Source organism: Ceratotherium simum, chromosome X (genome assembly GCF_057802395.1).
Source record: "Ceratotherium simum simum isolate JZ-2026a chromosome X, ASM5780239v1, whole genome shotgun sequence".
Lineage (NCBI taxonomy): Eukaryota > Metazoa > Chordata > Mammalia > Perissodactyla > Rhinocerotidae > Ceratotherium > Ceratotherium simum.
Genome location: NC_141940.1, coordinates 17214666 through 17228987, shown reverse-complemented (window position 1 = coordinate 17228987; position 14322 = coordinate 17214666). Strand labels below are relative to the sequence as shown.

Sequence of the window (14322 nt, the reverse complement as noted above, 5' to 3'; positions counted from 1 at the left end):
AAACCTCTAGCCTATTAGGTCTCTTGTCAGCTCTCTGAGGATTGCAGCTGGGTGGGGCTGGCCTCAGGCACAGGAGCACCCAATTGTTTCAGGCTTTGGAAGGTGGGGCAAACCCCCTATGTGGGTCTTTGAGAAGCACAAGTCTTCTGCAGCTGACAAGCCCTGTTGTCCACAGGTCCACACACACAGTCAACACAGTCCTGCCCCGTGTGAGCGCCCCGACCTCCCCAAGCGGACCCAGTCTCTCCAAGGCAGGAGCCCCACACACTCCGCCACCACCCCACTCTCCACCCGCTCCTTGTGCACACCCTGCCCCGCTCAAGTCAGCTCAGTTGTCAGGCTGCAGAGAATCCAGTCACCAATCTATGCAGGCCCACACGTTGCCTGAGGGCTTGTTGTTGGGTGGGGCTAGTCTCTAGGGTGGGCTGCCTGCCCTGGCTGAGCTGGATTAAATCGGTGCTCTAGCGGGTGGAGCAGACCCTGGGCTAGCAGGTCTCAGGGAGAACTCCAATGGCGTCTGTGTCAGCATGCCCACACCAGGCCACAACAATGGCCGCCGCCAATGTCCCAGTCCCCGGAGAGGTCTCACCCCTCACCGAGATGCACTCAGGGCCTATTAGGTGAGTTTCTTGTCACCGAAGCACTGTGCACCTTTCTTTCTGGTGATTTTAGGATGCTTTCTGGAACGGGTGAGTTTGTGCGCCGGTTTTCTGGGGGTGCTACTCAATGCTTTAGTAGCAGCAAAGTCAGATATTATGCCACTGGTGTCGATTGTGCTGGGTCCACAAAATGCCCGCAGCGGGGGCGCTCCCCGGCTCAGGACCCCGCGCCTCCAGGGAGGCTGCGGACCTGTGAGCTGCTCCCGGCGGCCGTGAAGCTGGCGGCTTGTGAAGGCGGCGTTTTTCCTCTCCGGAAGGGAGTCTCTGCCTCTTCTACCCCAGTTAGGATTGTCCGTCGTTGCAGGAGTTCCTCTTATCCAGTTTTCAGTTCTGTCTCAGGGGTAATTTTTCCATGAGTAGTTGTAAATTGGCTGTGTCCACGGGAGGAGGTGAGTTCAGAGTCTGCCTACGCCGCCATCTTGACTCCAGTACCTGACTTGTTCTGAATTGTTTATTTCTGGAATTTTCCATTTAGTATTTTCAGACTGTGGTTGACCTCCGGTAACTGAAACCTCGAAAAGCGAAACTGTGGATAAGGAGGGACTCCTGTATACCTTTGTCTTAAGGTCCTCAATTTTATCTTATGGCTATTGGGATTTAGAATTACTTTAAGTATATGAAATACTATTTTCTAAAGGGAGTTGTTGTCAGGGAATAATTCAGCTACCAGAAAAATCTGGCTTTATCCTCTGACCAACATAAATTTGCTTATAAACATTTCCTTTTTATGGACAAAACCAAGAATCTGCTTTGGTGTTAAAGGTTCTCTCTTTCACATGTGTATTTGAGTACAAAGGTTTAGGCTGCTCTGGGACCTGACTTAACTTGCTCTTAATGTTGATCTGCCAAGCAATTACCATGTCCCTGAGGCTTCCAGTTGAAACAATAGATGTAGACTTAGAGAGGAAAGATGTTTTTTTTTCTGCTGCTAACGTGATAATGCAGAAGAGAAAATTGGTTTTCTTTAATATAGCCCCAAACAGCATATAACAAAACATTATCAAATTAAATACTGACACTAGTTGGATGACTTCTTACCCAGTTATAAGTTGCTATTTAACCATGAATGATCATAACTTTCATAAAATCTAAAGAATGTATTTATAACACATCACTTGTTACTAAAAACAGTTACTAAATGGTTACAATGGTCTTTTGATAAAAACTGGCATGTGGGCAATAGCACATTGATCCTTAAAACTGCTTTTTGTTTAATTTGGTTATTTGGTTTTTACTATATCAATACTTGAGTCACTAAATAAACTGAACTGACAACTGTGGGGCCAGAAATAAATTATTACTGTGTTTTCTACACATAGCTCAATTTGAATTGTTAAAATTTTAGCTAAAATCATCATAAAAACAACATTAATAATGAAAGCACTTAAAAAACAAATACATTCAGTTTTCACTTTTTTTTTTTTTTACCTTTGCTGTATTGTCTGCAAAGAACTGGTCTTTAAATACTTTAAAACTATAGTCTAGGCAAACAAAGATGAAAGGTAACTTTTCTCTCATTCCCCAGGCAACAGTACAGACAGTTTCAGGCATTCTACTCATCTGCTCCCCACCCCCACCCCAGCACCCTAACTAAAAGGAAACATAGATGAGCTTTAAAAAATCACAAATGTAGTGGAGGAACAGCTGCAAAAAGTCAGGACACTGAATTAACATAGTTTAATTTCTGCTTTCATTCGCAAACAGTTTAAGAGAAAGTAAAGCAAGATGCATCAGAGATACCACAAGCCAAGTGGTTGCCATTTGAAAAAAGAAAAGAATGGATTTCAGCCAGGCACAAAAGTCTCCATGACAACAGTGAATCTAGATACCCATCAGCATCATTTATGCAACATTTTATTACAAAATATCCATTCCACTAGGCTGCCTACCAAATTCTAGTTTTCTAATATTCCCTTTCTTTCTGAATTTGTATCTGGATCCTCAGCTATCTGTATCTTATTATTTAAAAATCCCAGAAAATTGTAAAATAATTTAAAAAATGAATTTAGGGCTTTGTTTCTTTGGTATTCAAAGGGAAGAGAGATTCAAGATTGTTTTTAGTTCATATTTAAAGCCAGTTTAGTTTTATTTCCAAGATAGACAGTTGTTTAACAAATATGAGTTTATTCAAATTATTTCATTTTTTTGAAATGTGATTGCAATTCAACAGAAATAAAAAATATGCTTGTTTGGTAAATTCTAACCAAGCAAAGGCTCACAGAAAAGACAATTTGTTTGGATGCTGATTTAAAGCTAAATTTTATATACTGATGTCCCGCCCACACTCACAGCTAGCATTATTATAGTACTTCAAAGAACTCCTTTGAGTGTTCTTTTTAGCCAAGACTTTATCTCTATTTTAGCCAAGACTTTCACAATCATAAATTCAGCAAAATATTTTAAACACGTTTTACTGAACTGTATACTAAATGGATTCCAGTTTCATATTTTATAGCTAGATAATCTGAGGCAAGATACATAAAACAGAGATAACATACATGCACCAATGTAATTAGGTTGCTGTATTAAGATGATACTGTAATTTTTTTTAATTCTATAGCAATAAATGAATATAAATTGTTAAGATGATATTTGATGTTGTTCAAAGGAAACAGTGCTCATTTGAAAAGACTTGTATTTAATATTACTAGCTCAAATAAGAACTAAACAAAGTGACTTTTAAAAATTAGGTTTTGGGGGCTGGCCCGGTGGCGCAAGTGGTTAGGTGCGCGCACTCCGCTGCGGCGGCCTGGGGTTCGCTGGTTCAGATCCCGGGTGCACACTGATGCACTGCTTAGCAAGCCATGCTGTGGCGGCGTCCCATATAAAGTGGAGGAAGATGGGCACGGATGTTAGCCCAGGGCCAGTCTTCCTCGGCAAAAAAAGAGGAGGATTGGCAGATGTTAGCACAGGGCTGAGCTCCTCACAAAAAAAAAAAAATTAGGTTTTGATTATAAAATAATACAAGCTTATTATAAAAATATTTGAATAGTATACTTTTATAAAGTAAAGGGTAGTTATTACTATTATTATTATTACTATTATTATTTTGCTGAGGAATATTTGCTCTGAGCTAAAATCCATTGCCAATCTTCCTCTTTTTGCTTGAGGAAGATTTACTCCTAGCTAACATCTGTGCCCATCTTCTTCTATTTTGTGTGTGGGTTGCAGCCACAGCATGGCCACCAACGGGTGGTGTAGGTCCATGCCCAGGAACTGAACCCAGGCCACCAAAGCAGAGCATGCCAAACAACCACTAGGCCATGGGGCCGGTCCCTAAAGGGTAGTTCTTATTCCACATACTTCCAACCACAATCTCACTGTCCCTTTAATATATTTTTTCATCTAGTCCTAAATCATTTTCCTTGATTTAGGTCATGATTGACTTTATTTTGCCTTTAAGACAATTTTGCAAGATGGGTTCATAGGTGCCTGTATTTCCTGTGTCAGTGAGAAGATATTTGAGAAGATTTCCTGTTGCCTGTAAAACAGGCAAATGTCCGTGTTATGTAACCCCAGGGGGCATTATTCACCTAGAACGGGATATGCATGGTGCCTCCAGAAGAACAACTCACCTTGCATTCTCTGACATTGTGCCCCCTGGAGTTGTGCAACTCAGGGCACTGCTTAGAAGCTTATACAATTTTTGTGTCACATGTTTCCTCCCTCCTAATTCTGAAAAAATCATTGATATGTCTTCTGTTATGGGTTGAATTGTGTCCCCCTCCCAATTCATATGTTGAAATCCTAACACCCAGTACCTCAGACTGTGACTTTATTTGGAAATAAGGTTGTTGCAGATCAGTTAGTTAAGGTCATTCTGGACTAGAGTGGGCCCCTAATCCAATATGACTTGGTGTCCTTATAAAAAGGGGAAATTTGGACACAAATCTGTACACAGGGAGAACACCATGTGAAGATGAAGGCAGAGATCAGGGTGATGCAACAGAAGCTAAGTGTGGTGGTTAATTTTACGTGTCAACTTGACTGGGCCACGGGGTACCCAGATATTTAGTCAAACATTATTCTGGGTGTCCTTGAGGGTGTTTTTGAATGAGATTATGATTTGAATAGGTGGATTAAGCAAAGCAAATTACCCTCCCTAATGTGGGTGGAGCCCATGCAATCAATTGAAGACCTGAATAGAACAAAAGGGCTGAGCTTCCCATGAATAAGAGGGAACTCCTCCTGCTTGACTGTTAGGACATTGATCTTTTCCAGCCTTGGACTTGGACTGAAATATCAGTTCTTCTTGGATCTTGAGCCTGCTTGCTTACAGACTGGAACTTACACCATCATCTCTCCTGCTTTCTCAGGCCTTTGGACTCAGACTGGAACTATGCCACTGGCTCTCTTGGGTCTCTAGCTTGCCAACTTACCCTGCATATCTTGGGACTTCTCAGCCTCCATAATCACATGAGCCAATTCTTTATAATAAATCTATCTATCTATCTATCTATCTATCTATCTATCTATCTATCTATCTATCTATCATCTATCTATCTACCCATCCTACTGGTTCTGTTTTTCTGGAGAACCCTAACATACTAAGAAATGCCACATATTGCCAGCAAACCACACAAGAAGCTAGGAGAGAGACGTGGAACAGATTCTCTCTCACATCCTTCAGAAGGAACCAACCTTGCTGACACCTTGATCTCAGACTATTATTGTTATGTTACTTTCTTCTCTTTCTTATTTCTTTGTTTCTTACTTTTTTTCCAAGGGTCAATCTGTTACTGCACAAAAATGGGGTTCTCCTGCTCAATGTGCATAAACAAGCCAATTAATTATGGCATCAGCTTTTAGGAAAAGAGATCAGCTTTATTCTGTGAGATCAATCTTCAGGGAGACAGGAGGCATGTGCCCTCAGATCTGTCTCCCTGATTCAAGATTTGGGGCAAAATTTAAAAGGTTAGGGAGAACAGTCTGACATGCAGAAATGCTGGCAGGATAGGTTTTGATTGGTGGGCTTCAAGCATTTATGGTAAGGTTCTAAACATTTATGATGAGGTCCTAAACATTTATGATAAAGTGGGGAAGGAATTTTGACACCGGATCTTCCTGAATGATGGACCTCTCACTTCTGATAAGAGTCTGACATATAAGTTCTGGTCATGTCCTGGTCCTTTGGTTCCATGGGGAGGAGAATCTTTGGTTCCAAGGTCTTTTCAGGTCAGGATTTCTTCTGCACATGCTCTGGCTATGTGACTTTGCAAATTTTCTGAAAGACAATTTCTTAATTACTCTGTTAATAAGATGGGGTCAGTTGAACTGGTCCTGGAGGGCCTGTGGTTATAAATGCACCATTTTTGTTGTTCATTCCTCAATCTTCAGAGATATAGGGTGATGACTGCTCTAGCTTCTTCCTGCTGATAAGGTGCATAGGTAGTTCTATCTCATTTAACCAGTCTCTCAGTAACATGGTGATGCAGGTGGGCTGCCAAAGTTAGGCCTATATTGTGTAAGCAAGTAACCAGGTATTTAATAAGAAGCATTTCTAGAGAAACAATGTTAGTGGTTGGATCAGTTTCTGAGCCCAGGGGGCAGCCAGTCCCGAACATTTCTAGATGTCAGAGTGGAAGCATCTTTTGCAGTTTGAAATATCTCTGATGATGTCATTGGGTGTTCAGGTATCTTTCTGAGTGGCTTATACAGCAACAGGCATGAATTTCTCTTAAGTTCATATCAAGTTGTCCAGCTTCTGTTTGCAGGGCTTCAGGAAAATGAGTGGTTTCAGTTCTCAACGATTCCAAATGAAAATGATGGAAAAAATCGAAAATGTTAGTTTGGAGATTTGTAGCCAGATATTTCAGGAGACTAGAAGAATTCAGGATCTAGTCCAGTTTACAGATATAAAACAAAACAAAAACCTCAAAGACAATTAACAGAACTAGAATCTAATATCTACAAATGTGTACTATAGTTTTTATTGAAACATAATTTTTCTCTCTGAAATCGCCCTCCAGGACCAGTTCAACTGACCCCATCATTTTTACCAAAGATAGCCAAATTGAGACTAACTAGTTAGCAAAATAAGTATACTTTCAATAAACTTGGCCCAGTTATTTACATAAGTACAGCAAGAATAGCCATTGATCATATAGGCTCTTTTAAATCTGCTTTGCTGCAACTTTTCATAAGGAATCTCAGATTGAACTTTAAAGGCTTCTCAAGGCCCGGAAAACCAAGCCAAGGACTTATCATCAGACTCTGCCTGCAATACCTATAGATTTCGGTGAATTCCTCTCTTCTCTTGAGGTTCCCCAAAATATCCTGAGGTTTTTTGCACCTGCCAGGGAAGTGACCTGGTAAGATTGCTGGGAACCCTCTAAGCAAGGTACCAGGCCAATATTTTCAAGTGGCTTGTCCCTTAAAGCTTAAAGGTCATATTCAAGTCTATGCATGTCTGTCTCAAATATGACATTCCAGTTAAAGCCTTGGTAATATAACAAATGTTTCCAATTGCATCCTTCTATAATGAGATCAGATTCTTATTGAACTTATGCAAATAACTATATTGTCATGAATATAAGAATATTCACTCACTAAGAGTTTCTAAATTCTGGAGGGATCATGTAGGGAGAAAAAGGTAAATGTTTCAATTCTGCTTACAAAGGTATAATTTACTAAATTTCTATAAGTTATAGTTAGCTTAAGAGAAAAGAGAAAAAGGTTTTCTTAAATATGAAAAAACAAAACATTAAAAATCAGCAATATTTCAAATGAAAAGTGATCAAAATTATAATCATCCTCATCAGTTCAGTTGGTCCCATATAATCAATTCTTGATCTTAATCTTCTGCTAGCAGTTTTATAAGGCCATTAGTTTCTCCGTTAGAGTTGTGTTTTCTTACCCAGCTCAGTTTTGTAATCTGAAGGTTTATCACAAACCTGTATTCTAAAGTGTCAGAGTCCTTGCCATGAATCTCTCTGAAGATGAAATGTTTGCAAAAATATCAGAGTAAAACAACAACTATCTGCAAATGACAAAAGACTCAAAAATGGCAATTGACAAAAAAAACTTGGTTATTTCTGCAACATACGACACTTCCAGATAATAACTAGAATTATGGCTGAGAACCAGGACAGATCAGAATTTTAGGAATGCTAGATAATTTTTAAAAAACACATATTAATAACATTTACCCACACAATATCATAGGTTCCTATGAAACAATGCTTAGTTGTCCATTTAACCATGATGACAACAGGAGATATTAAAAGCAAATATACAGGTTTCATCATAAAAAAAAAAATCTAAGTTCTCTTAATAGAGAGATTTCAGCCTTTTAGAACATAGGAAATTATTTTGACTAAACATAGAATTTCTGTCTTTTAGGTAGACTTATTCAAAGGTAAAGAAAAATCTTTTATGATCTCTTTATCAAGAGCAGACTAACAAGTTCAAGAAAATTATCCCTTTTAAGAGAGAGGAAACCAAATCTAATTTTGTAATGTCTTACTTTTGATATTAAAACTTATTTACTTAATTAAATTTATTTTAATCTTAGCCAACTTGACCATGCACAAAATTCTTTCCTCAGGGTTCTTTTTCCACAAACCATCTATAACTTTCTTTTTACATTCAGAATTTGTCCCTTGCCTTCTTTCTTCCCTATCAGTACTTTAGGACAAATTTATCTTTCTTAACAAAAAAAACAAAAATATTTCCATTATTTATACCTTCTTTACTGAAAACATACATTTTACTTTCCTTGAATACAAAGCTGTTTTCCTTATTAATTTTTAGTAACTTTAATCACATATATTAATTAGAATTTTTAACCCTTAGAGACCTTAATTTTTAGTGAAAACTAAGAAGCAAGCAATTATGAACTGTCTTTTACATTAGCATTCTGTGGCTTGGCAAATTTATAAACACTTTTCACAATTTCTAAAAGCATGTTGCTTCATAGTACAATTTTTAATAAAATACAAGACATGTTCACTAATAGACCCAAACGTTTTGTTTCAATGTAATAAGAAGCCAAAAGTTGATAAACTTAGACATGTTTAGCAATAATGTTTCAGTATTTTATCTTATTTGAAAATGACCCAGATATTCAACAAATTTTATCATTTAACTAAATTTAGCAAAATCTAAGGTTTTAGGTTACCAAAAGGTTTTGAAGTTATTTTAAGTACATACCCCATAACACATAATTATTGTTAAAAATTTTACCCAACACTTTTATCTTATTTACATCTATTTAGTTTACTTGTTCCCAAAAATTATTTAGATTGCCTACAAAACTTCATGAGATATTAGACAAAATTAGCTATCATTTTAAGTAATTATTTGCTAACCAGTTTTGCAAGAGATGATGTGAGCTTATTTGACCAATAAATGTAGAATAAAGGCTGTGTGTCTGCATCATATCCAGTGCTGATAACTCTGAGGACATGTCCATTTTAATCAAATGAACAATCTTAAATAAGCTTTCATTTACAAAAAATTAATTTATATCATGTTAACTGGAAAGACATCGTTTTTATTACATTTAGAAATAATTTATATAAGTGCTTACTTTAAGCCAATAGAATAGATCTCTTTAGAAATTATACCATCTGGAGGTAAGATATCACGCAAATACACATACACACACACACACACACACACACACACACACACACACATAGACACACATACACAGAGACTCCACAGCTATTGTTTTAAAATTACTGCCATGAATCCAGTACAGTAATACAAGGCTTCCTTGTTATGAATCCAAATTTTTTTTAAGCTTTTTTACTAATATTTGTGGAGAAGACACTCAAGATGCGAGATTTGGGGTAAGGGTGCCCTTATGACAGATTTTCTTTCCTTTTCTCCTTTTTCTAAATTCAGTCTTAGGAATTGGTGATGTGCTAAATAATTCCCAGAAAGTTTTTGAGCTTTTTGAGATAAGAGAAATGGGTGGAATCTGAACTGCCTCTAGAACTGCATTTCCAGTCTTGCAAGGATATTTTTTAAGGACAGTTGCTCTTAATTCCTCAGAAATTGGGTTGTAATTTAAATGGCATTATAGGTCAATCTTCATGTCCAACTATATCACCCTAATTTCATTCTTTCCTTCTGGGTGTTTAGTTTTATTCTAACTTAGGGAAGAAGGCCTGGAAAGAAAATTCCTATCAGGCTCTGAATATCAGCTTTCAGTTTGGCCAAATTTTTTATCATAAGTTGCTAAATCCTTTCAAATATCTTGTCAGGTTTCAGCTGGGACAAACAGTACCCATACATGACAATATTGAACAACAGTTTCCCAGAAAATCTCTCAGAGTCTTGTTAACTCTGGGAGTAGATTACATGAGTGTCTGTAAAGCCATAACATAATATGCTTTTCTTGTAGGTACCTTTTTTTTTCCATGAGGAAGATTAGCCCTGAGCTAACATATGCTGCCAATCCTCCTCTTTCTTCTAAGGAAGATGGGCCCTGGGCTAACATCCATGCCCATCTTCCTCTACTTTATATGTGGGACACCTGCCACAGTGTGGCTTGATAAGTGGTGCGTAGGTCCATGCCTGGGATCTGAACCTGCGGACTCTGGGCCATCGAAGCAGAGCAGGTGAACTCAACCCGTACACCACCAGGCTGGCTCCTGTAGGTACATTTTATAACTTAATTTTCTATTAGCTTTTTGCAACAAAACTTTCAATAAGGTTACTTTGGAATTTTGAAGTCTACTTTTAAGTGCACTTTTAAATGATCTCATCTAACAAAAACATTCCTTCTTATGGCCAAAGTAATTCCCTTGAGGCTGACAGCAGTTTGGAAGGACCCTTAGCCGTGAAAGGGAGTACAGCCCACATTTCTGTCCAACCATCTCTGACCGCAAAATGAGGTGTAACTGAATCTTTGTCTGACCGCATTTTTGGGAGCCCCCCCCCACCAAGCTGACGATTATCAAGCTAAGCCCTCAGGACACAAAACAAGCTTGGTAAGATTCTGCAGTTCTTTGTAAATATTTACAGCTTCTGGAACCTTTAGGGTTTGAGCAATTGTGCCAGGAGATGGAGCACTTGTCTCTTTAAAAATTAAAGATATTTTTGTTTCTTGCTTTGAAAGCCCAAAAAAGAGCCCAAAATGGCCATTGTAATTTTAAATTATCCCAGGTAATCTTGCTAGCTGTTTATAGTCATCCCCATTTTAGGGGTTTTTTCCCAAGGTGGCCACAACAAACCAAGTAATTTCTAAAGAGAGTTTGTCATAGTCAACAAGAAACTCAGTCCCCAAATAGCCAATTCAATTTAGAAAAACCTTAACGCACAATACAATTCTACATATAACACAGACCAGAATACTAGCTAGTTTTCCAGGTGTAGCTCAGAAGCAGTGGCAGGAGCTACTCAAACCCAACTGCCAGGGGCAACTCAGAACCAGTGCCAGGAGTTGACCAGATCCAGAAGCAACTTCACAAGTGAAACTTTTATCCTGCTCTAATTACCTTGGGTGGTTCAGTCCCAAGGTTTGGGTCTCAGCTTGCCGGGATTCCCTAGAATACAAGCCAAACTTATGTTTCCAGGGAATCAAACCAGAGAGAGGAAGGAAGTTGCTTTGTTAAAGTTACTCACCCAGAGCCCAGAGACATCTTGATCCAGAAGCTGTTTCTTCTCAAAAAACAACAACAACAAAAAAAACCTCCCTTGGGGCCTGGAGCACTGCAGCAGGAAATGGGAATCCGATCAGTTGAGCTTCTAGACAAAATTGTCTGGGCAGCTGCTTAGGGTCGATGAAAACACCCCACACCCCACTGAGAGTTCCAGTGCCTTGGGCAGGCAGTCACACGAGCGTGTCCCATCTGGGTTGCCAAATTGTTACCACACAAAAATGAGGTTCTCATACCCAGTGGGCATGAACAAGCCAATTAGTTATGGCATCAGCTTTATTCTGCGAGATCAATCTGCAGGGAGACAGGAGGCATGTGCCCTCAGATCTGTCTCCCTGATTCAGGACTTGGGGTGAAATTTAAGAGGTTAGTGAGAACAGCCTGGCACACGGAAATGCTGGTGGGACAGGTTTTGATTGGTGGGCTTCAAGCATTTACAGTAAGGTTCTAAACATTTAGGATGAGGTTCTAAACATTTAGGATGAAGTGGGGAAGGAATTTTAACACCAGATCTTTCTGAATGACAGACCTCTTGCTTCTGATAAGAGTCTAACTTTTAAGTTCTGGTCATGTCCTGGTCCTTTGGTTCCATGGGGAGGAGAATCTTTGGTTCTGAGATCCTTTCAGGTCAAGATTTCTTCTTCTGTACATGCTCTGGCTGCATGACTTTGCAAATTTTCTGAAATACAATTTCTTAATTACTCTGTTAATAAGATGGAGTCAGTTGAACTGGTCCTGGAGGGCCCGTGGTTACAAATCCATCATCTTATATTTAAATTTCTGCTTATTACTTGATTTGAATTGCAGCAACCTTACCTCAGCCTAATAATGCTTAATAACAGATTGGGGAGTGGAGGGATGTGGAGTATGAACAACGGAAAGGCCACTGGTAGTTAAAAAGGTAGTTCTTATGTGATTCCCACCAATGACTTTACTACCTTTTGTTGGAGCTACAATCTATAGGGCTCCCTGACTCTCTTTTGTCCTCTCATGCCAGCAGAACTCACTGTTCAAGTAAAGAACTCTGGGTCATGCTGTAGCTTCCTTCCTTTCCTCTTTCCCTTCCTTCCTTCTATCCTTTCTTCTGTTTAATGAAACCTGCACATTCTAAAACAGCTGAAAAGAGAAGTTTGAACTCCGTATTCCTTCTTTACATGTGGTTTGTGGCTGATTCTGTTCCTACTGTTATTATAAGTGGAATTTTATTCCCACTATTTTGATTTTTGTTTCAGAGCTATAACAATGAGTTTCTAATCTCTATCCTTCAGAAAGCCACTTGGAATCAAGTTGCGTAAACTAAAAATATCTGTTATAATTCCATGGAGAAACACAATATATAGTTCTAGGCAGCATTACTGAGTGTTTCCACCATGATGATTGAGTGACAGACTAGGTAAAACTCCAAGTCACCATGCCCTGCCTATGTCCAGTGTCCTCACATATTGCATGAAGGGTTTGGAGGAAATACATTCTAAGCTTTAAACAGTTCTAAAATGTTATGACAGTAAATGTGATTTTGTGATTTTGTGAATCATGATTGAATTATTTCAGGGAGGAGAGACAAATTTTAAAAAGGTTTCTGCAACTGTGCTATGTCTAGGAAAAAGAACAGGCAAAGATATATTGCCTTTGTTTGTTTTTTTTTATTGATTGATTGCCTCACATTGACCTGTGTTCATTTCACTAGGGAAGAGTCCGTCCAAAGAAACAAAGTACTTTTTATGGCAATTTGGCTTTCAGAGAGAAGTTGCAGTCAGAGTCTATACTTGATGCCAATAGAACTTTAGTTCTTAGACAGACAGAAGTATGTTTTCTTTAGAAAGGTTCCTTCTAATTATAAATGTTGAGATAGCTTTCAAAGCCAAGGTTGTGTTTGCTATACTGATCAAAGAAATCAGAATGGGTAACCAACAACTTTTTATATGTTCACTGTTTTGACTTTGCTAAGTGGAATATCTGAATAGGACAGAATATAGACTGGAGGAGAACCCAAGTAAAGAACCACAAACTGCATGAGGACAAAAAAGAAAGAAAAATGTTTAATCTTATTATAAATATCAGGCTAAAACAATATCAAAGTGATGCTGTAAAAGGTTAGATGTTGTGGATGTTGTGGAATAAAATTAGTTCTACTATGTGATCCACTGTTTCTATAATTACTCTGGGCTCAGTCAATCTCTTTGGTAAGTCATCTCACCTGCACTTCTCCAAGTTTTTATGCAATTCAGGTACTTCTTTCAAGGCTTTAAAGACAGGAAGATTTTCTCCGTTTCTGAAACTCCTTGAACTTCCTTCCTTAGAGCACTTCCTACCATCTATAGTCAAGTAAGCAAGAACAAAGAGTAAAATCCAACTGCTCCTCCATCTTCCCTCTTATTATTATGACCTATTCATCACCTTTATGAAATCATCATTAGACTAATGTTTTACAGCTTATTATCTTCACCTTATTAGCAGAACCTAATAAGTTGTCCTATTTGTGGGTCTAAAACCATCCAATATCAGCAATTCCATATGGTTCACTGTAAGTACATTATTATATGAAAAAGTAAATTATTATAAAAACCAGATGATAGTACATAGGAATATCAATACTATGCTAATCGCTAAGACATTTTCTTCATCAATACCTAGAGTCACAAATTCAAATGAGGTGCAGCAGATGAAGTAAGTGTGTGAGGTGGCGGGACATAAGAACTAAGGGTGACATGGAGACAAAGTTGATCTGAAAAATCCATGTTTATCCAAAATTGATTGAAATTCTTAAAAATTTAAAGCAAAATGTTAGCCATCATAATAAACACAAGACAATTAATAGTCTCACCTGCTATGACTTTCTCACAACAAATACATAATTACTTGAGGGTTCTGTTAGAGTGTCAGGTAATATTTGATTGTATGTAAACTAGGATCATAATGGCCTACTAGTTGCTGCAACAACTTAGGGTTTTAGATGTAAGAATTAAGTTAAATAAAGCAGTTTCTTCTAACTATGGCCTACTTTTCCAAACGTAAACATTATGTTCTTACACTTTATGACTTAATGCAGAAAC

At 38.2% G+C, this 14322-nt stretch overlaps 1 protein-coding gene across 1 annotated transcript in view; it reads left to right on the top strand.

The window, feature by feature from the left end:
* The first annotated feature begins 486 nt into the window (after positions 1–486).
* LOC106800238 (uncharacterized) overlaps positions 487–14322 on the top strand; it is a 40279-nt gene continuing 26443 nt past the window's right edge. Inside the window, exon 1 of the mRNA XM_087427478.1 lies at positions 487–620. Within this exon, the coding sequence (XP_087283604.1) occupies positions 511–620 (110 nt within the window). The 5' untranslated portion in view covers positions 487–510. The remainder of the gene's footprint in view (positions 621–14322) is intronic.